The sequence below is a fragment of the Anguilla anguilla genome, chromosome 13 (assembly GCF_013347855.1).
Source record: "Anguilla anguilla isolate fAngAng1 chromosome 13, fAngAng1.pri, whole genome shotgun sequence".
Lineage (NCBI taxonomy): Eukaryota > Metazoa > Chordata > Actinopteri > Anguilliformes > Anguillidae > Anguilla > Anguilla anguilla.
Window position 1 is genome coordinate 38,899,299 of NC_049213.1, and position 22,096 is coordinate 38,921,394.

General features: G+C 46.0%; 1 protein-coding gene across 1 annotated transcript; it reads left to right on the forward strand.

Moving 5' to 3' along the window:
* The first annotated feature begins 5,271 nt into the window (after nt 1-5,271).
* On the forward strand, nt 5,272-21,943 carry LOC118210727 (CD9 antigen-like). The gene is made up of 8 exons (XM_035387129.1): nt 5,272-5,470; nt 13,371-13,473; nt 19,181-19,278; nt 19,451-19,525; nt 19,656-19,739; nt 20,114-20,170; nt 20,343-20,426; nt 21,561-21,943. The coding sequence occupies exons 1-8, from the start codon at nt 5,402-5,404 to the stop codon at nt 21,624-21,626; spliced, it is 636 nt and encodes a 211-aa protein (XP_035243020.1). The 5' UTR covers nt 5,272-5,401; the 3' UTR covers nt 21,627-21,943.
* The last annotated feature ends 153 nt before the right edge of the window (nt 21,944-22,096 follow it).

Sequence of the window (22,096 nt, forward strand, 5' to 3'; positions counted from 1 at the left end):
AAAACCACCCATGGGTAGACCATCAGTCCATGCCAGGACCTGTCAGTCTCTCTGTCTGTCTGTCGGTAACTACCTTCAGCTACAACGCTCATCCAAAACGCATTTCTAGTGTTGGAGATGATCCAACTCAGCTCCAGCTGCATCGAGGGCATTTTGCAGATCCATGCGCAAAGGGAAAAGCCCCCAATTACATCATTATCTCCTGATGTTGTGGGATTATATGTTTGTGGCCTAGACATGCTTTTCCCTTCAGTTCCGTGCATTAATGCACATTCCCCTCACGTTGCAATGAGGGGCTGGAGATAAAGGATGTTTTTGTTGTTTTGTTTTGTGTGTGTGTGTGTGTTGCTAATTAACATCAACGTATGCCTAGAGCAGCAGCTGAGGATCCTCGTTCGATCACTTGGGGGGAGAAAAAAGAAGGGAAAAAAACATTTTTAATTATTGCTGCTATGCGGGGGAAGTGATTCTGAAAGGAGGAAAGGCGAAGAACCGCTGAAAGAAAGTCGAGTTGTATCTCCCTTTTTTCCGGTTTTCTTGATAGATGTGCACGGGAAACTGGGGCAGCGCTTGAAGCTTGGCCGATCGAGAGAGCGTGGATTCACAAGGGGGTTCCCCCCCACCCTCCCAGTACTGTAATGTTTTTCTGCCAATAAAGCAGCAGGAAAGCCCCTGGATTACCTTTCCCGTGGGGTTCTTGTCCCCGGTGAACAGTCTTGACCGATTCAAGGTTAAGACTATACAGCGATGTTTCGCAGCCAGGGCGAAGCACGCCTAAACTCCACTGACATGTTTGTACAATGGGATTATCTTTTAGAAGTCACGCAAAACTGTATCCACAGGATTGATATGAATATGGTGGAGCAATGTGCAGCATAAATCATCATCAACAATAAATGCCGTATAATAGCCTAGTTAAATTTGAACGTCAGAGCCATTGCTCACAACGTTCTGTTTAACAGAGCTTCATTACAGAGAACTGCAGTGACCGACTTCCAGCGGGAATCAGAAAGTGCGTGCTGGCAAACTACAATGCGGTGTAATACTGCCCTCTAGCGGTCAGGAGTTGGAACTTTTCTTACACGTTCCTAGTCACTGAATATCCTGGAATGTCAGATACAAACACTACGTAGGTAGTCCGAGGCCAGAAGATAGAGGCGCCATGAAATTTCAGCACTGTCTATGCACTGCACCAGCCCCACATGACATTACACCAACGGTAAATTTCAGCATCATGAATTGTACAGCACAGAGAGAAAGCATTTATTTACTCTTGCAGGAGCTGGTCATTTTCACAATGATGCGAAACAGTCATTTATGGGTTTACACCCAAGAGCTTTCTGAGAGGAGATAATGCAATCTCTAGCGCTTTTACAAACGAGACTGTGTATATAAAACCTCGTCCTTTACACCCTGCCAAAGGCTACTAATCACCTTGCCAGCTTACACTGGCTTAAACTCAAGTAAAAGGTTAAAGAGAACAAACATGAAGTAGATTATTAAATCAATCCATCCATTCTCTATACCTGCTTATTCCTGGTTAGGATCACAGGAGGTGTTGGAGCCCATCCCAGCATGCACTGGGCGTGAGGCAGGAATACCCCCTGGAAAATTTGGCAGTCCATCGCAGATTTGCAGGGCTCACACACTATTCTCTCACACGCTCGTACCGTAACAAAGACCTTCTTGCTGTGAGGCAACAGTGCTACGCATCCTGCCCTTAAATCAACTGTTCCCTGAATAAATAAATAAATATCAACATGCGCACTTAACAACTCTAAGTGTTAATGATCATTTTTGTAGCTTCTTTTTATTTTTATCACTATAAATGATAGTATGTGGTTAATGGATGCGATATAATGCAATATAAATTCTGCCTACAGTTCAGAACATCAAATTCTATTTGTTCCTGGGTTTCCCAGTGAAGACATTACATTACATTACATTAAGGCTGAAGAACAGCCTTCAGGACATTATTGGCTATTCTTTTGTCATTACAGGTTAGAACCTCAACGATGTATAAACAAAGCACGTGGCAGCCATGTTAACAATGTACACACAGTTTTTTCCGCTCATCTTCGACTGACTACATTCAGTCAGAAGGGAAACAGTTTATTCCCTCCACCACTAGATGACAGTATGGATATATCAAAAGATATATTTAAGAAAATGCTGCCACCTAGTGTCTATTAAAATAAAAGCAGCTCAGGATTCTTTTATTGGTTTTAGAGTGAATAGACGTGAACGTCAGCGTTCAAGTTCTTGAAGTCAGTAACTGGCCAGAAATATGGACGACAAAAATACTGATGTGAACTTCACAGGAAAAATACGTACGAGAAAATAAATAGGCGAACTGTGGAATGACACATGCTAGATATCTGCTGATTAAAACACACTCACACACGCCCAAGCACACACATACAAACACACACACAAATTAGCATGCAGTGACATGTCTCACTCAGATCTAAAGACAATAAAGTTAATGAACTTAAAGTCGCGTATGATACTGATTAAATGTGTTTCCGAATATCACACACACCTTGGCACGTGGTTTGTGTTGTTGTTGTTTGGAGTAGTTACGTCAGCTATGATGGCTGCAATGGGAGTCATCCAGTGAACTGTACTGGTCAGAAAGATGATGAGTTCATACCCTGGTGGTACGGTGTCACTGTCCTCGTGTTTATTTTAGCTGGACAGTCTCCAACAAATCCACAGTGCGATCTCTCAAACAAGGCTTCCAAAAGGCTCCTCTGTGTCTCCATATGCAGGAACCATAATCCAGTTCAAGGGCTCTTTGTTTAGGCAAAAAGCTCCCAGAGCTTTCACACTTTTAATTCCTACCATGGAGGTTTCCTTACAGAAATGAAAAAGGTTCTCCTGTGAAGACAAGCCCAAGAAACCTTTTCTTCTGAGAGGGTGTAAGTGGTTTAAAAATAGATTTGCTTGATTTATTTGTTCATTGATATATTTAGTTATGAACTTTTGACAGCGTGTTACTTGAGGAGTTTAGATTTTTATTTCCGAAGGATCTGACCTCTGCTTTGCAGGTCATTTCGTTTCTCAGAGACCCGAGGTCAGAGGTCACAGTGCATTCCACGGTGCCCTAACAACACACCGTCTGTCCACAGCCAAGGACACACACACACACACACATACTCGCACCCCCCACCTACACACACACACACACACACACCCAGACACACACACTCACACCCCCCACCTACACACACACACACACACACACACCCAGACACACACACTCACACCCCCCACCTACACACACACACACACACACCCAGACACACACACTCACACCCCCCACCTACACACACACACACACACACACACACACACACACCCAGACACACACACTCACACCCCCACCTACACACACACACGCACGCACACACACACTCACACCCCCCACCTACACACACACACACGCACACCCAGACACACACACTCACACCCCCTACCTACACACACACACCCAGACACACACACTCACACACACACCCCCCCCCTACACACACACACACACATGCACACAACCCCCCCCTACACACACACACACACACACCAGACCCCCCCCTACACATACACACACACACACACACACATACACACACACCAGACCCCAGCGGAACAGCAGAAGTCACCATGCAAGTAACCATGCAACCCTTTTGCAAGCGTTGGTAACCAGGCAACCGATATATAATCAGTAATTGATGCTCTATAATTACGGCAATTATAATTGAAGAAAGAGCAAGCGAAACTTCACTTTGATGGCGATCTCATTCGGGAAACCTGAGGGAATTCCCACAATTCAACCACCAGGAAACAGTATACGCAGTTACACACACACGGACACAAACACACACTCACAGGCACACACACATAGCCTACACACACCAGACCCCAGCGGAACAGCAGGAGTCCAGTTTCTGTCCACACCCCGTAAGGAACAGGTTTACAGTTTTTGACCTCCGTGCGGATATATTCCCAGGAGCTCCGAAAAGACTTTCGGGCATAGCGTGTGGTCTCTCTCGGGTCTCAGGAGAGCAACCGGACAAAGAGCTGTCGGAGGCAGGGCCCTTAGGCAACACAGGACGCGGTCGCAATACGGCCGGTATTGGGACACCCGGAATGAAAGAGAAATACGGTTAAACCGCACCACTGTCCATTCGGTGAATCCCATAAACACCCTCCTCGCCTTTAGTGTGGCTCTCAGGTGTCTCCTGGAGAAAAGGACAGCGGTGAATTAGAGAGTCACAGTGTTTAGAGTTGACATTCATCTGCTTACGCAAAGGTATTCTTCAAGGGAACTTGCCTGACTCCAAGTCTTTTTTCACTCCTTCAGTGGGTGTAAAATAACACTAATAACATTAACTAGCAGTCATGCTTACATGAGTAACTGCTGCCATTCAGTATCGGTTCAGCTATATTTAAAAAAGAAATGTGCTGAATGATTGCATGGAGAGCGCTTTGATTCCCTTGTTAGCCTCGGAAAAAGAAGTCATTGTGCAAGTTTTACAAGCAACCATGCAACCCTTTGGCAAGCGTTGGTAACCAGGCAACCGATATATAATCAGTAATTGATGCACAATGATTACGGCATTGAAGAAAGAGCAAGCGAAACTTCACTTTGATGGCGATCTCATTCGGGAAATCTGAGGGAATTCCCACAATTCAACCACCAGGAAACATTATACGCGATTACACACACACACACACACAAACATGAGCTCACACGCGCACACACGCACACTCACAGACCTACTCACGCATAAAAAATATGGGGCAGGTGAACCTGTTCTGAACTCCAGGATATTCACACATCTGGTGTCTCCAGTGTGAATCAGTGGGCTGCTGAAAGCTATAAGGAAAACCAGCAAGTGCTGCAGCCCTTAAACACCAGATCTAATCACCTCTGATCTTACAATCTCACATTAAATTTTCCAATTTAAGATGGTGTAGTATTTCGCTAGATATCTGTGTTGTGAGTTATCAAGCACCTGAATGACATACTTTAGTTAAATAGAACTTTATGACCCAAATATTGAAATTAATAGTTACGTTTGGTACTGAGAACTGAGTTCATGTAAAATTAGAAAAGGGAAAACCTGAAGCAACACCAACCCAGCCTGCACATTTTATCAATAAACGACCCTTTGAGTTTCACTCCGCCAATTTCCATTACGTGTCCGGAGCGCCCCCTGGGGTTCCCCCTTAGTACTGAAATGGGCGGTCTGCGGAGAAGCTAAAAACGCTCAGCTCGTTTCATTTCACAACTTGGCTGTGTTGCCTTCCGTTGCGGAGTAAATTTGGTCCAACCCGGGAAAAATAAGAAGAACGCTTTTTGTTTTAAATCAAGACAGTGCAAAGTGAAAGAGTCAACATGGGCAAAGTCCAGGGCGGAATGAAGTGTGTCAAATATCTTCTGTTCATATTCAACTTTATTTTCTGGGTAAGTGTTATCTCTGGGGATACTAGCTCGCTTGCATTCCCTTCTAATGTCATTCATTATTTTGTAAAAAAAAAAAAAAAAGAAAAGAAAAACTACCCAGTGTGCAACATACGTAATCCGCGTGGCTATCAAAATATTTTGCGGTCGGCGTGTGTATTCTACATTAACTCTAGTTGTATGGATACTGAATCATCTCAGTGTGCGTTCTGAAAACGATGCCTTGTCTGGCTGTTCTCCGCTGCACGAGTTGTGAAATGTGTTACAGCATTACGGTTCAGTTCAGATAACAGTTTCGCTAAAGGAAAATACGCCCAATTTACTTGATGGAGCCGAGCATATTTTTCCACAGAAAGCTTATCTTGGTCTGTAACTTGGTAAAAACACGGACTGAGAATTAAGCTAAGGATTAATTCCATGGCAAAAAGTAATGTTTCATCAGTATACCAAACTAAATATCTCTGTGTGTTTTTGCTGTTGCCCTTAACCACAACTACTTAAGTATGAGTGTGTGTGTGTGTGTATTAGGGAGGGAGAGGGAAAGGGAGAGGGAGAGGGAGAGGGAGAGGGAGAGGGAGAGGGAGAGGGAGAGAGAGAGAGAGAGAGAGAGAGAGAGAGAGAGAGAGAGAGAGAGAGAGAGAGAGAGAGAGAGAGAGAGAGAGAGAGAGAGAGAGAGAGAGAGAGAGAGAGAGAGAGAGAGAGAGAGAGAGAGAGAGAGAGAGAGAGAGAGAGAGAGAGAGAGCTTGATTCTTCTGAAACACACGAGAAGTAGAGGTTCTTGGTCAAGAGCAACACAGCAGCGCTCCAATTCCTGGGACTTGAACCTGCAACCCCTCGACTGCGGTTCAGGATTCTGAGGCACCAGCGGAACAGCTGATTTAACGTCTGCGTCAACACTGAGCGGACCTCAGCGACCCCCCTGCTTTCTTAGCCACATCCGATCACTGCTAGCGGAGTCCTATAGGCCTGTCTATTGTCAAGTATCAGACTGTATGTGTAGTATACGTGCTCCCATGGGTGACCGCTCACGGGTTCCCCGGTCTGGTGCATTGTGTTTAGCCCTTTACCAGAAGACGTGTATGCGTGCTAGTTTTGCGGCTTCCCACTCTGCAGTCTCTGACAGAATCATGGAAATTACCCACACGGCTTGTGCAAGAACGCACAGTATGTGTGTGTGTGTGTGTAACCCATGACGAGCGTGCTTTTTCACATGTAGCATGCCGATATCATGTGTTTCCATGTCAAAGTTTAACCCCAAGCTGCTTTCCACCGGAACAAAGCGCGGTATTGCGTAACGCATGATAAGACTGTCGGTACCCAATAACTGGAACATCGTGACACGCGGACCAAAAAACCTCAACATCTCTTTCAAGTAAATCTGTACAGTGGGAAAGAATGTCATCAGAATTAGTTTGCCTTCTACAAACATGCAACAAACTTCCAATAAGTGTTTGGTTTATTCAAGATACTTTGTAATCTTTCTTTTTTATTATTTTGAACTTGCATATTTGATTATTTGGATAAACATTCTTTTTTTCTGAGCTAATTGTTTTGACACACACTTTTGAAAACATTTGAAACTGAAAAAATGTACATCTCAGTTTTTTTTTTAATTATTATTCTGTGACTGCAGTGGATGCAACAAAGAGGAATTCTTGAGTCACATGACTTCAAGCAAGAGTGATGTACCCTTTGAACTGGGGACTGGTCACAGAAATACTGACTCGCAGTATCAGGGTTTGGGGAGGGTGTGGTTAGGGAACTGAAATAGTGCTCGTTTGATTCCCAGATAGGTCACTGCTGTTGTACCTCTTGAGCGAGGTGCTTAACCTGCACTGCTTCAGTAAATATCCAGCTGTGTGAAATTATTGCACGTAAATTATATTCTCTGTAAGTCAATACAAGAGTGTCTGCAAAATGTATGAAATGTATTCTGATGGAGGTGATGATGGTGCTGTGCTGTTCAGTGTTCCAGAGCCGGTCTTGTACAGCGCCACCTTGTGGCGTGGCAGTCCGCCCTTTACAGACAAGGGGCCAGTTGCAGAAAAGCTGGCTGTAAGACCGGCCCTTAAGCCCAGCGTTTGCTTTGTGTCTGATGTTAATAGTCTCCACTTAGCACGGATGAACGTCCAACATAAGCCCGATGCTAACGATGGCCGCACCTGCTAGACATTGGCAGGTACTAATTGCAGCAGATGTTCACATTCAGAGTCAGTGGCGTAAAAGTGTGAACTCTAAATTTGCCTACTGCAGAACCACTTCTATTTCTAGTAAATTGGCTGTGGTTAAGCTGATAACAAAACCATGTTTTTCAAACGGAGAAATTTGTTTGCTCAGAACAATACATATTGTCCTATTGTAATAATTCAAACACAAATCACGAGAAGAAGTCTTGGACTGTGATGAATTACTGCAGCAGTCATTGTTACAACCATTTCAGGCATACCCTGTATTAGGTGTGTCTTTTAGCCCTGAGAAACGTCTGACATTTGTTAACACCCAAAATTGTGCAGCCAAATGTCAAATTTATGGCTTGATGTCGGCACTTAGTCGCGGGCGTGAAGTTTATACGCAGCCAGCTCCAGATGAGTGGAGACACAGGTACCAGGCCCTGTGGGTTTCACACACACACACACACACACACACACACACACAGACACACACACACACACACACACTGTCTGTGTAATTTCTCACCCTCTTTCCCTGTGAGGTTTTAAGCGGTAGGGCCTCAGTTAATTTAGCTGTGCATTGATATATATATATAATTGAACTACCTATAAATAGAATTTATGAGTCTGTTTATCAGAAAGCTGGCAAAGATCCAGCGGCAGATGGGCTCCCCCCCCCCCCCACCTCTGAGTCAGGTTCTGCTCGGGGTTTGTTCCTGTTACCAGCCAGGGAGTTTTCCCCTGCCCCTGTCACCCCTAGACCTGCCCTTGGGGGGGATTCAGGCCCAGATCTCTTTAGAGCTGCTTTGTGACAAGGCTCTTTGTATAAAAAAAAAAAGTGCTAAACAAATTGAATTGAATTGAACTGAACTATCAGGCCATGGTAATTATAATTCAGAGTGTGTCCTTCAATATTCAGTTCCAGGTTCCAGGGCGAGTTGTAATACTCTAGCTGAGACGGTGTCTGCAGTGGCCCCCGTTCTGCGGTGGAAACGGAACTAGAATCTGTCTTATTTGAGCGGGACTTTTACTTGATGTGTCATGTAGTGGGCGACCACTCCAGCTGCGCTTGTGAACTAAATTTAATGACTAACGATCAGCGATGGCCCAAGACCTCGTTCTTCACAGCTTATGGTGTATAAATAAATAAAATTGTCAAAAATTTTCCCCAGGGTTTAGTGTTTTTAAGTCAAACGGTCAACTACAATCCATTTTTAAGTCAGTGAAGGGTATCAAAATGGGTTTTATTAGTGGGATGCATTTAATTAGGGTGTGCAGTTTTTTTTTTTAAATCATTAACGTAATGATTTTTAAGAAATGATAAGCTCCTGCAAAGTAACCTGACTATGGGCATGGATTATCTTTTAACTGAGAACTCGAATCTTTATCTTGTCAACCATAACATTTTGTGCATGGTCTCTTATCTGTTCTGCGCATGGTCTCTCATCAGTTTTGGAACAAAAAAGAAAAAAGAAATAACCAAGATGGTTAACCGCAGCCATTGTCTTGTTTATGGGGCAACCCTAACACTAGCCGCGATTACACTGAAGTGTGATATGATAAGAAAGCGGTTTTTGCGTTCATAGCCCGCTCTCCCAGGCCACCCTCTTAGGCCGATAGGAGCGCAGGCTTCAGTGCTGTTTTCACCGCGGGTCTCTGAATTCAGAAGTTCCCCTCGGTCGGGCGCCACAGCACGCTGCTGTTCCTTTCGCTTTCGGGATGAATCGCCGAGCGCTGTGTGGGTCTGTGGACCACTACAGCTGTCTTCGACAACACTTCTGCTTTCCTTCCGATCATTTAAATACCCCACCTCTTGTAATTACCCCCACATCATTTAAATACCCCCATCTTATTTAAATGCCCCCACCTCTTTTAAATATCCCCACCTTTGTGTGTTAGGTCCAGCCATATACTAGGTTTTAACCTGGTCTTGTTTAAAATACAGATGGTTCTTTTAAAAAAAAATCTATTCAATTATACTTGTGTGGCACTTTTTACAGATAACTGCCACAAAGGCTTTACAGAGTAGCAAAGCACGACAGATAGCGAGCAGGAAAATGCCCCCACCTCTTTTCACACACTTTCTTTTTTGAGAGTGAAAGACCGTTAAAGCCGGCAGAGAGTCGACTTGCCGCACAGTTTGCCTGCTTCCTGTTTTAAACGGCGTTGCGGTCATACCGCAGTGTGACACATCAAAAGCAGTAGGAAGCCCGCTTCAGTTTTCTGTTACATTTCCTGCAATTTTACCTGGAACTGGCTAGAGTTACTGTGCAGAAGGATGCAGTAAAACAGGGGTCCTCAATCGTATCCAGAAAGGGCCGGTGTGGGTGTAGGTTTTTGTTCCAACTGAGCAATTACATACATGATCCTACTAATCAAGGCCCTTAGCAAAGACTTTAGTGGTTGATCAGTAGAAGCAGGTGTGCGTAACTGCTTAGTTGGAACCAAAGCCTGCGCCCACACCGGCCCTTTCTGGGTAAGATTGAGGACACCTGCGCCAGAGAGAGCTTGACAGAGTACACGAGTGCAATTCATTTTACTGTTATTTTTATGTTGATTCCAAGAGTCTTAGAAAAGCCCCTTTTTTTCTCGCTCCATGAGCCCCAGATCCAGTTTTGTTCTCACGTTTCGTTATTTAAATGAATTTTAAAGAGCGGATTCCCTCATACCCGGGGTGATTTCACACCGTTTTGTCCGTTTGCGCAGCGGGAAGTCTATTGAAGCCGATCGGGCTAAGTGGCGCAATCGGGGGTACGGTGGCGGCTCCTCATCTGTATCCCAAACCCGTCATTTTCGACGCGCTGAGCGTCGTTCCCGCTGAGCTGTTCCAGGGAACTGACCGCACTCAGCTACGCTTTCCCACAGACATGTTTTGGCTGGATCACAGAAAAGAATCTCAAATATTGCTGTTTTCCACAGTAATGCTGAAGGACACTCTAGTTGATCTGAGGTGATTTACAGCATGTTTCTCTAAGCAGTACCACCTGTACGTTTGTTCAAGGAGTTAAACCTGAAATGTCTTCAGTAAGATCCAGCTATACATAAATGAACTGCATGTAAAGGGTAAACTGTGTACAGTGCTCTGGATGAGATTGTGTGCCAGTGGCTGAAACAAAAGAAAACATAAAAATGTAATTGTTAGTTTTGACTAATAATAAAAAAAGATTCTAATTCATGTGGATGGTGGTGGATGCCATCATAAAGGGCCAATTTAGGACAGATTAGTGATGGAGTACGTCCTCCCCAAACACTCAGAGTCACTGCATAGATAACCCAGTGCTCTACCCTCTGGGGTTCTTAATGCATAAATATTGTGCCAGGCCCAACGCAGAAATTTATGAAAATCACTGCAGGGGAAATTCTTATCTCCGTACACAGTTTACAATTTTTAAGATAAGCCTGTACAGTACTTAGACCAGCATGTTGTCTGAGCCTAGGCCAGTGGACTTAGTAGCTCTTTGTGCGTAAACAAGCTAAATTTTAATGGTAAACATTGATAAATGTTTTATTGTCTGCAGAAATAATTTTTAAGGATGTTCACCTTCTGAAAGTGAAAAATAAACGGGGAAGTTTCTCTTCCAAGAGAAAGAAAGTGAGAAAGTTTGCAGATCCTAAGGGTGTCTGTGCAAGCGAAGAGAAGTTCTATCCAGACTCTCCGAAAAGGTGTTTCCATGGCTACAACGTGATTAAAAATTGATCCGTGATTTGCTCGGTCTGTTATAAATGTATGGCTGCAAAGTGTACGTTCAAGAACTCATTATTAAGACAGTCCAGTGGAGATGCTCACACTGCAGCTTTGAATCCAGTTAGACACCCACCTATAGCCCCAGAAATAAAATTCAAGTCATTATTTCTTGCCCCACCCCCATTGCCGGACCTGTTCATGCCCCCCCCCCCCCCCCCCCCCGAGGTGGCCTGATGACCATGGGCTGTCCTGCCTGTGGTCTCGCCCCATCCAGCCAGCAGACAGTGGTTCTTTGTCCCGGGAGAAGAATCGGATAGTGAGGGATTTCGGGGCAGAAGGAGGCAGGCCAGGGTCCTATTGTACCGCAGTGTCTACTGTACAGGGCTGTAGCATTACACCATTTACTGCAGAGCTGGGCTGTCCATGTCTACTTCATTCAACAGCTAGAGATCTACTGTCCTGTAGGTTTTCACTCCAGCCCTAACAAAGCACACCTCATTCAACAGCTAGAGATCTCATTGAGTTGCTAATTAGTAGAATCAGGTGTGCCAAATTAGGGTTGAAATGAAAACCCACAGGATGGTATATTTCCAGGAACAGGGCTAGGCAGCCATGGGATAAGGGATGTATCTGATGGAGAAACTAAGCAACGAGTTTCAGTCAGCCCCACCCCCCCCCCCCTCGAAAATTCTGTTCGGGATGCAATCTCAGTCCCACCCAATGGCTCAGAGTGGGGGGGGGGGGGGGCATTAGTAAGGGAGAACAGAAAAGGGAGCTTGGAGCATAAGCACGTCTGCTGCTTCAGTCTCCAGTGAGACCGTCGCTCGCTGGCTCCCACCTCCCCAGTGCCACAATGCCATCCTTTGTAGCGCCGCTGCTGCGGCTGCATGCATCACGCCCTCGTGTCCTGCTTCCCGCAGCCCCCCGCAGCCCCCCGCAGCGCATGCACAGGGGTGGCCATGCGGCGGGTTGGGCCCGTGATGTCATCCGCTCGGCGTCGGACGCGCGCCACCCCACTCTCACATCACACTTACAGTAAATCGGGTTTTGCTCTGAGCCGTCGCAGTAAATGAATGAGCTTTGGAAGGGGGAGAAAGACCGCAGGAGCGTTGCTAACGTGTTAGCGATGACATCCAGTGTAAATGATTAATTATCAGCTGTTCCTTCCTTAAGGTTGCCCAACATCACAGCTAATAAGCTTTTTTTTTATTAGCCTGCTGTGCCCGTGTCAGACTGGACTGGCATGCCGCACGCATGCTGCAGTGTGAACTTGTTCTGAGTGTTTATTCCAAACTGGGGCTTTTCTGTCAGTGACTCTTCTGAAGCCTCTTTAGTGAAAATTGGTACCCAGAAGGCATAGCTGCTAGGGCTTCCGTGCCCTAAAAAAAAAAAAAAAACTATTTTCCCACAAACCCCCGTTTTTGCTGATTAATTATGGAAAGATCCCAATGTGATGACATTATTTTGGCCAAGACAACGCAATCTGTCCTGTCAGTGAAAAATGTAAACCGAAAGACAGATGAATAATTATGCTCGCGATATGGACGTGTGAAGCCGCGCTGTTTTTTTCGCAGCTTCGCACGGCGAAACGCAGCTGTTACTGGGACTCGGAAAATCCGTTCTTCACCCTAACTCGAGAAATGGCGAGTCACCAAGACAAACATGAAAAGCACTCCGCTATACTGTAAACACTTAACGACGTCTGTTGCGTTCTTGGAACGGCTTCTACAAGGGCGTACGTCTCTGCTCGCAGTGAAACGAACTGTGTTGTTATTACGCCTATTTCAGGCCAGGGGTTTCGATTGGTTGAGTCTTATCTGTCCTGCAGTTGTGCTGGTTTGGGGGTGTTTATAGGTGTAAAACGCAACCCTGTTGATCTGCACGCCCATGGTCCAGTGCTCTGATTGCATAATCTAAATATTAAACTCTCAGTGATCCCGGTGAGACATTGCAGAAAGTTATTCTAAAAATCGGACACGTTTGCTTTTATTTGATTGTTATTTTTTTTGTCAAAGCCGTGACAAAGAGCTGTTTGTGTCTCTGGCAGCTGGTGGGTTCGCTGGTGCTGGCCGTGGGACTGTGGCTCCGATTCGACCCGGCCATCGTGTCCCTCCTCAACGAGGAAGGAGCTCCTGATACGTTTTTCATGGGTGAGTGCCCCCCCCCCCCCCCCCAAAAAAAACCACACTCCACCACCTCCCCCCCCCCCACCCCACACCCCTTCAGTAAACCAGTGAATCAATGAGCAGTGGAGCCCGGACTTTAAATCTTAATGTGAGAGTGTAACAGATTGGGCCTCCGTGCGCAGGGACAGAGATATTAATGCAATTTGTTACGGTGACAGAAACTACACGCCATACATAATCGTAGCCATAAAGAATGCTTCTGACTGTGTCCCGGAGGTTCATTAACTATATAATGAACCATTGTAATGCACAAAAAAAACCAGGATAGGCTTCTATGTGAAACCCACCAACCCATCGAGTAGCACTAACGTTTCTGCTTCTCAGGGAAATAAAAGGGTTAATGAATGAATCTCTGCTAGTGTCCTTCTGTAAGAAATCCCCCCCTGGCCCATGGGCCCTGAAGGTGCGAATCAGCTTCTGCTGCAGCACTCATCCCCCTAGTATCGGAATAATCATAAATCACATGGTTTTGTTTTTTTTTTTTTTTACTGCAGTTAAATGTATTATACTCGAGAAGCGTAAAAGATTATCAGCCTCTCCTGGAGCGAAGCAGCAGATGTCCTCTCACCACAGGGTTCATAAAAACGATGAAGGACGAGGGCCTGCGTGAAAATGATTCAGTCATGACTCCCTGAGCATATTTCCCCGAGGAGAACTTCGGGCCTATTGACCGGCTGCTGGTGAGGTGTACGCTCATGGAAATTTGGGGGGGGGGGGGGGGGTTGCTTCCTCCCCAACCCCCCCCCCATCGTAACCTCAGCAAAACCGTTGAGGGGTCACAATCGCAAGGCTGAACCAACATTCCTGCTCTCTGACCGTGTCTGCTGGACATCGAGGGATTCTTCTTCCACGATGCTAAGTAACCTCAATACTGGACTTGGGGCTCTGCGTATGTCTCGCAGTCTGAGAGCGTGCTGGAGCAGCAGACCCCGTAGTCACTTGAGGAAAAGAGAGAGGGTGGCATCTGCCTTGTGTGGGCAGGATATGATGTCACAGTAGCTTAGCGTGTGACTGTCCATTTTTGTCTCCCATTTCTGGAACAGCACGATGAACCTGTCAGAGTGCGGTCTCTCTGTGGTGTCGACATCGCCAGCGTTGACTTCCTGTTTCTCAGAACGCGTAGGCCCAGTTGCTGGGCAAGGCCCAAGGGAGGACCGCAATAACAACCACCCACCCACGGACAGTTCCCCATCACAGCCCCCCACCCCACCCCTGAAAAAATTTTGTTTAGTGCCCTAAAACATTTCAGGGGTGGTCCTGCACGTAGGTGCTACAGCAAGCTGCACTGAAAGGTGGCAGCATGATGGCCTTCAGGAAAGCTCATCTGACACCACACTGTGAGACACCGCTGGTGCACCAGCAGCCTGGGCACGAGGCACTCACGTCTAAGTGAACGTAAAACTGTGACCTGCTCAAGCTGGCAATCCATGGAAAAGTAAACAGTGTAGAACGTCGTATTTGTGTTTCTTAGGTAGAATTCTTTTTGGTGTCGGTCTATGCTTTAGGGGATAGATGTTGCTAAAAAAGCCTTCTTCTGTTCTTCTTCTTCTTCTGCATTGTAAGGAGATCGCAGTGGTGCAGCCGGTTGTGTGCATGACATCAGAGTCAGCACATCTCCCTTTATGACATCATCACATCGCACAACGGCTCCATTCTTCTGGTTCCGGCCAATAAGGAGGCTTAAAACCATTAAACGAGTCTTAAGCGATTCTCACGCCAGCCGCGCTTACAACATAGCGGCCCCTTGAAGTGCAGTCATAGTGTCGTGGCGCGAGCTTACCGACTCGGATCGCTCCAGCGATTAAAGCTGTTAGAATTCCACATTATAGCCGGTTAGTTCCCTTTGAAATGCACCAGGCAAAATGTCATGTGGTCTTGGGCCCAGTCTACTAGGTTTTCTGTGCCTGGTTCACTGGTGTTGCCACAAGGCACAGCCCTGCGATCGAAACTTGTTGCTGCTCCACGATGACCTGTGTAGACCAAGGTCAGGAGGGAGGTGGGGGAAAGTAGCACCAGAATGGCGCTATTTATTTAAAGACACGGTTAAGTTCAGATTGAGCACTGCAATAATGGCGATGTTTTGCAGGGTATGTGTGTGGAGGATCACAGCTGGCGCTTCTCCAAGGCCCTGGGGGGGGGGGGGGGTGGCGGGGTGGCAGGGTGGTAGTTTGGCTGAATTCCACCCCCGAGATACGATATGATGTATGCATGAGGACCTGGCACCGACATTTTAGCACCTTGAAGGCGGGGATATCTATCCTGGCTGCAGCGCTGCTGTAGGCCAAAGTAACACTTGCCAAGGGAGTGACATATTAGACAGCCATATTTAATTTTTATGCGGTCATGAAACATAGCTGACAGTATGTATACTCTAACCGTAATACTTCCAGCATGCCGGGAAGGTCTGTTGGCTAGCCACCCAGAGGCCAGCGTCCAGGACGGAGCCATCAGTAAACAGTGCGACTGAAATGTTCTTGGGAACGTCGTCCAAGTCTTGACTGATCCCGACAAATCTAGAACGCTAACCCTAACCCTGACTTAACCCTAACTCTAACCCTAACCCCTGAAGTGTTCCACAGCTGCATCCCCACAACAGGTTATCCAGTTGATGTATGTGATTGCCTGTAACTGTTAGCAAACAGTGAGTTACTGCTGGCCACACAGTCACTCAGCCAAAGCTCTGTTACTTGGGAATGTGACACTGTTTGTACACGTAGAGATCGTACCGTAGCAAATATAGAGGGCCTGGCGAATACTCATGTGCTGACAGCACGGGTTAGGTGGCCTGTCACAATAAGGCTGTGAGAAATTACGGAGAATAGAAATCTTATGGGTTGCTAGGGGCGACCTGATAAATATTGTCCGGGCCTGGCGGGGCTGCGAGACGCGAGCGGGTGATGCAAGCGGCCCTCGCCGCGTCCTGTTTTGGTTTTTTTTCCGTCTTTCGCGCGTCGCTCTCGTGCCGGGAGAACGGCTCGAGTGACAAAACCGGGGCCGCTGCTCAGGGGAGCTGCTTCGCGGAACGGAAACGTTGACGAAGCGTTGCCGCGTCTCTTATCGAACGCTAACCTGCAGCACCCCAGGGTATTCGCATGCTCCCCCCCTCCCCCTTCAAAAAAAAACACCTCTGTGTTCTTGGGTGAAGAAGTCTGTACTCCCAGGTCAATGGCTTTGGGGCTTCAAAAGAACTCATGCCCCTTCTAACTTTAAGGCAAACGTAGCACTCTCCTTGTTATTTATTGGCATATTAGCCTTGTGTGACCTTCCAGAGAGCCAGAGTTCCTTCCACAGGAAACCAATGATGTCCATTCAGCACTTGACCCTCAGGTCCAATCAACCAATCAGGGCCCGTAGCACATTTGACATATTCCCCGCCTCCTTTTAGCATTCTGAGTGAGGGATAGCTGGATAGCTTCCTCTTGCTGCAATAAACCTGCAGATCTTTCTCTCCTTTAACGTAGTTCCACTGGGAGAGTATGTACCAGACCAACAAACAAGTGTCCTACTGGGGTTTAATTAAGATCCAGCATTAGAAACTGCCCCCTCCCCCCCTCATACAGCACCAGGGAAAGGGACCCCCCCAGGGTGGATACCAATTAAAATGCACTGCACTGGGGGGCAGGGAGGGGGCTCTACTATAGCAGTACTCCTGTCTTGCTCTTTCCTCATTAGACTGAGTCGGGTGCCATGGCGATGCGACTGCAGCTTTCATTGTGTTGTGAATCTGACTTGCAGGTGGTACCCGCCCCAAAAAACCCGACAGTGTTTGGCATGCTGCCCCCTGCAGGCACTGGTGCACACTGCACATAAACCCAGAAAATGCATCCAGCCCACTCTGAGGAAAAGCAGCTCTAAAGTCTGTTTCTATGATACTGCTTGGGGAACCTAAGCAAAGAAAATGAATGTGTTGCACAAGATAATGAATTAAACTGTTTTAAAGAGGTTTTAAATCAACCCTTATGGTGAGATTGTACTCTGGAGCCGCTTGCTATTTGTCCCCATTATCAGCTGCTTCTCTCCTATCTGCAGTAAACAGGCACAGATCTCCTGCTAATGGAGAGCTGTTAAACTGTGGCGGAAGCCCATCTGTCCCCATCAGAGTTCCACGCTAATTGAGGAACAAGTGTGTGGGAATCGCTCCTCATCTCTCATTGGTCCTGCAGGTCCGATCAATAATGATGTCACCGCAGCAAACAGTTGCAGCTCCGGTGAGCGGTAACACTGCAGAATCATCGCCACTCTCCGCGTGCAGAGGGATCTATTAAATATGAATGGTGTACAAGGCTCTTCTGTGAAGACACTTAGCCCCCTGGTAAAGGCTTTTGCTGGAGATACAAACTGAAGGTTTTATAACATTTGAAGGGTCACTGATGCGTTCCAGGGGTTGGTTCATAGCTCTTGTTGTATCCTTGAGGTGCTGTCGCCCCTCATTTCATTAAATTAAAAAAAAAAAAAACCTGAAAAAACTTGTGGGCTGTATGCAATAGAGATACGGACACAATATAAAAATGTGCTTGTGCCAGAAACTGACCGCATCAGGGAAGTTTTTTGGAGCTCTGTCATGCGTAGTATTTGAAAATGGGGGGGTGGGGTGGGGGGGGGTTCTGACTGGCTATGAGTCAGTAGCACGGTAATACCAGTCCAGTATCACGTATCGTCGTTATGTCACTGTTAAGTCTCGTCAAAAAAAAGTCCCAGCATTCCTGGTTTCATCACTCAGTGTCATGTTCAAGTGAGTTCAGTGTATCCAGCGCACGGAGTAGTTCAGGTGACAAGCTCTGTGAAGTGTGATTGGGAGAAGTGAAACACCCTTAGGAGTTCCCCCTCCACCCCCACCTTTTAAAAAAACGGATTTATGTATTTATTTTTAGCTCTGCCACCTGTGCAGACCCATAATTGAAAGTCTGTGATTTTCTGTAAAACATGTGATGTATGCTTTTGGGGAATTTTGGCTTGTCTGTCATACAGAAAAATTCTGTTCATGTGTTCTGGTTTCGCTTTTCCATGTCACAGTTCCAGTGTGATGCTGCCCTCTGCTGGTTTGTCTTGGAGTTTGCATAACCACACAGGGCGAAGGAATTCATCCATTCTTACATTTCTCCATTTTAATAATTTTGTGGTAACGAGAATGTGCTGATTTCGTTTTTGTTGTTGTAAAATTCAAAGGCATTGCTGGTTAAATGTGGCGCATTAGGTCAGCACAAACCACAAAAAGCTAGCATCACAAAACGACATCAGTTAAAATAGCACCCAATTTCAATTTTTCAATTCAATTTACTTTATTGGCATGAAATACATACAGTAAATATTGCCAAAGCATTACATTAAAAAAAAAACACAAATACAGAAATTCCAAATAGAAGGAGAAAAGAGAGAGAAAAAATAAATAGACTATTTATACTAGGATTTCATTAACTAATTATATGTACAAGTTGAACAGGTAACACATTGTACCTTTTACATGGGTAGTTTCTCACTGTCCCTCAGGTTGTGACAGGCTGAAACATATTCTGCAATATATACAGCAATATACAACAATAGCGCCCATTCACTGCGACTGAACAGCAATTAGCCGGCCCACAGTTCCTGTGATGTGCCGTCCTCCCGGTGATTCAGAGACTCTGTATCGGTTTCCGCACGATCTTCCCGCTCACCTGCCTGCCCTCCCCAGGTGTGTACATCCTGATCGGCGCGGGGGGGCTGATGATGCTGGTGGGGTTCTTCGGCTGCTGCGGGGCCGTGCGGGAGTCCCAGTGCCTTCTGGGATCGGTGAGTCAGCGCCTGACTGGAACGGGCTGCCCCCCCGTCACCACACTCCCCCTGTGAACCGTTCCCAAATACGAAAGGAAAAACAGTGATCCAATCGTTCAAAGGAAGAAGTTGTACAGTGGTTGGCCTGTCTAATCTCTTTCTCTCTCTCTCTCTCTCTCTCTCTCTGCAGTTTTTTGCCTGCCTTGTGATTATCTTTGGTGCTGAGATTGCAGCGGGTGTGTTTGGATTCCTAAACAAAGATAAGGTACAAAAAAAGGTCCCTGAAGCTCCACGTGCCATCTGGCATTTATAAGGGATGCGTCTGGTGTTGCCACAAATATAAATAGGCCTCCTTGTTCGTGTAAAATGTCTTGTTTTCTCCTTTTCTCCTTCAGATCATAGAAGAGGTACAACAGTTCTACAAGCAGTCCATCGAAGACAAGACCAACAGCACCGTAGCGTTAGCCTACGAGGAAGTTGTGAGTTTGTGACTGTTCTCTCTGAAACTCGTGTGCTTTTCTGCACTCCACTGAGGACACATCATTACATTTACGTTTCGGGATTTATCAGACACTGTTATCCAGTGCGAGGCTGTGAATATTTGAAATCTAATCAGTTTATACATCAGGCTATTTATTGAGGCAATTGAGGTAAGGGAACCTTGCTCAAAGGGCACAATGGCAGTGCCCCAACTGTGAATCAAACCCGCAACCTTTGACTTATAAGTGCATTTCCGGAGTCAATTTGCTAGTACGCTGCACACTAAACGTGGGGAAAAACTTGGGGTGTAGGTCTGTGACAGACATCTGAAACAGGGTGACCCCCTCCTCTCTCTGATTCTGTCCTGTCATAGCTGAACTGCTGTGGGGTGAGCACGCCAGACCCCGTCCTCTGCCCCGGAGACACAAAGGTAATGTCGCCCGTTCGCCTGGTGCCTCAACAGTTCTCGTGTTGTGCCTTGTGCCAGTCTATTTAAGATGACACGCAGTATAACATCCGTGTCGTGACGGCGTTTATATTGCTCGCTGAATGAGGAAGACATTGCTGAAGCTATAGGACAATCTCGCTTTGTGTGTTCTCAGGATTGTAACACAGCGATATCGGAGTTCTTCAACGACAAGCTCTACATCATTGGATATGTGGGGATTGGCATTGCAGGAGCAATGGTAGGTTTCTCTGCAATGACATCTCACCAGAGACAGATATATTTATGTGAGCTGTTGTGCATTGTGTCGGATTTCAAATATTGGATATGTTTTTATGTTAAATACATGTCCATAATGCATAATGTTTGTAGCGGTGTTTAATGTTAGATTGTATGTGTGGGAGTGTAATGTTAGACTGTGTGTAGACGTGTGTAATGATAGACTGTGTAGGTGAGTTCAATGTTAGACTGTGTAGGTGAGTTTAATGGTAGACTGTGTGTAGGTGAGTTTAATGTTAGACTGTGTGTAGGTGAGTTTAATGTTAGACTGTGTAGGTGAGTTTAATGGTAGACTGTGTGTAGGTGAGTTTAATGTTAGACTGTGTGTAGGTGAGTTTAATGTTAGACTGTGTAGGTGAGTTTAATGTTAGACTGTGTGTAGGTGAGTTTAATGTTAGACTGTGTGTAGACGTGTGTAATGATAGACTGTGTAGGTGAGTTCAATGTTAGACTGTGTAGGTGAGTTTAATGTTAGACTGTGTAGGTGAGTTTAATGGTAGACTGTGTGTAGGTGAGTTTAATGTTAGACTGTGTAGGTGAGTTTAATGGTAGACTGTGTGTAGGTGAGTTTAATGTTAGACTGTGTGTAGGTGAGTTTAATGTTAGACTGTGTGTAGGTGAGTTTAATGTTAGACTGTGTAGGTGAGTTTAATGGTAGACTGTGTGTAGGTGAGTTTAATGTTAGACTGTGTGTAGGTGAGTTCAATGTTAGACTGTGTAGGTGAGTTTAATGGTAGACTGTGTGTAGGTGAGTTTAATGTTAGACTGTGTAGGTGAGTTTAATGGTAGACTGTGTGTAGGTGAGTTTAATGTTAGACTGTGTGTAGGTGAGTTTAATGTTAGACTGTGTGTAGGTGAGTTTAATGGTAGACTGTGTGTAGGTGAGTTTAATGTTAGACTGTGTGTAGGTGAGTTTAATGTTAGACTGTGTGTAGGTGAGTTTAATGGTAGACTGTGTGTAGGTGAGTTTAATGTTAGACTGTGTGTAGGTGAGTTTAATGTTAGACTGTGTGTAGGTGAGTTTAATGGTAGACTGTGTGTAGGGGTGTTTAATGGTAGACTCTGTAACGGTAGACTGCATTGTCTCTCTCTACAGATCATCGGCATGATCTTCAGTATGGTGCTTTGCTGTGCGATAAGGAACAGCAGAGACGTCATCTAGACACCTTAAAGCCCTCTGACTCCCCCATTTCACCCACCCTCATCCTCACCCTCTTCCTCATCCTCATCCTCTTCCTCTTCCCTCCCTGACAGCCTGATCTGGGCCTTTGTGGACTCCGTAGCCATAGTAACAGTACTGTTCTTCCCTGGCTGGCAGCTCAACAGGCCCGCTGTCTCACCCCTATGTACGGCACACACACCGCTACACCGAGCCACGGGTTTGAGTTTTCTGATGTCATTGTGAAACACCATTACCCACAATTCCCTGAATCTCTGGTCTGGGTGGCTGTTTTTACACACAAAGGTGAGACGGCTTTACTTTTGGAAAAAAAAAGGCAAAGAAAGCCGTTGGCACCTGTCACAAAGGCATTTTGTTCTATAACCTGCAGCACACCCCACTCCTCCTTGAGGAGGAACTTTATGATGTAATGTCAGGAACACAGATTGTGCAAGTCTGCGGGCTTCAGCTGG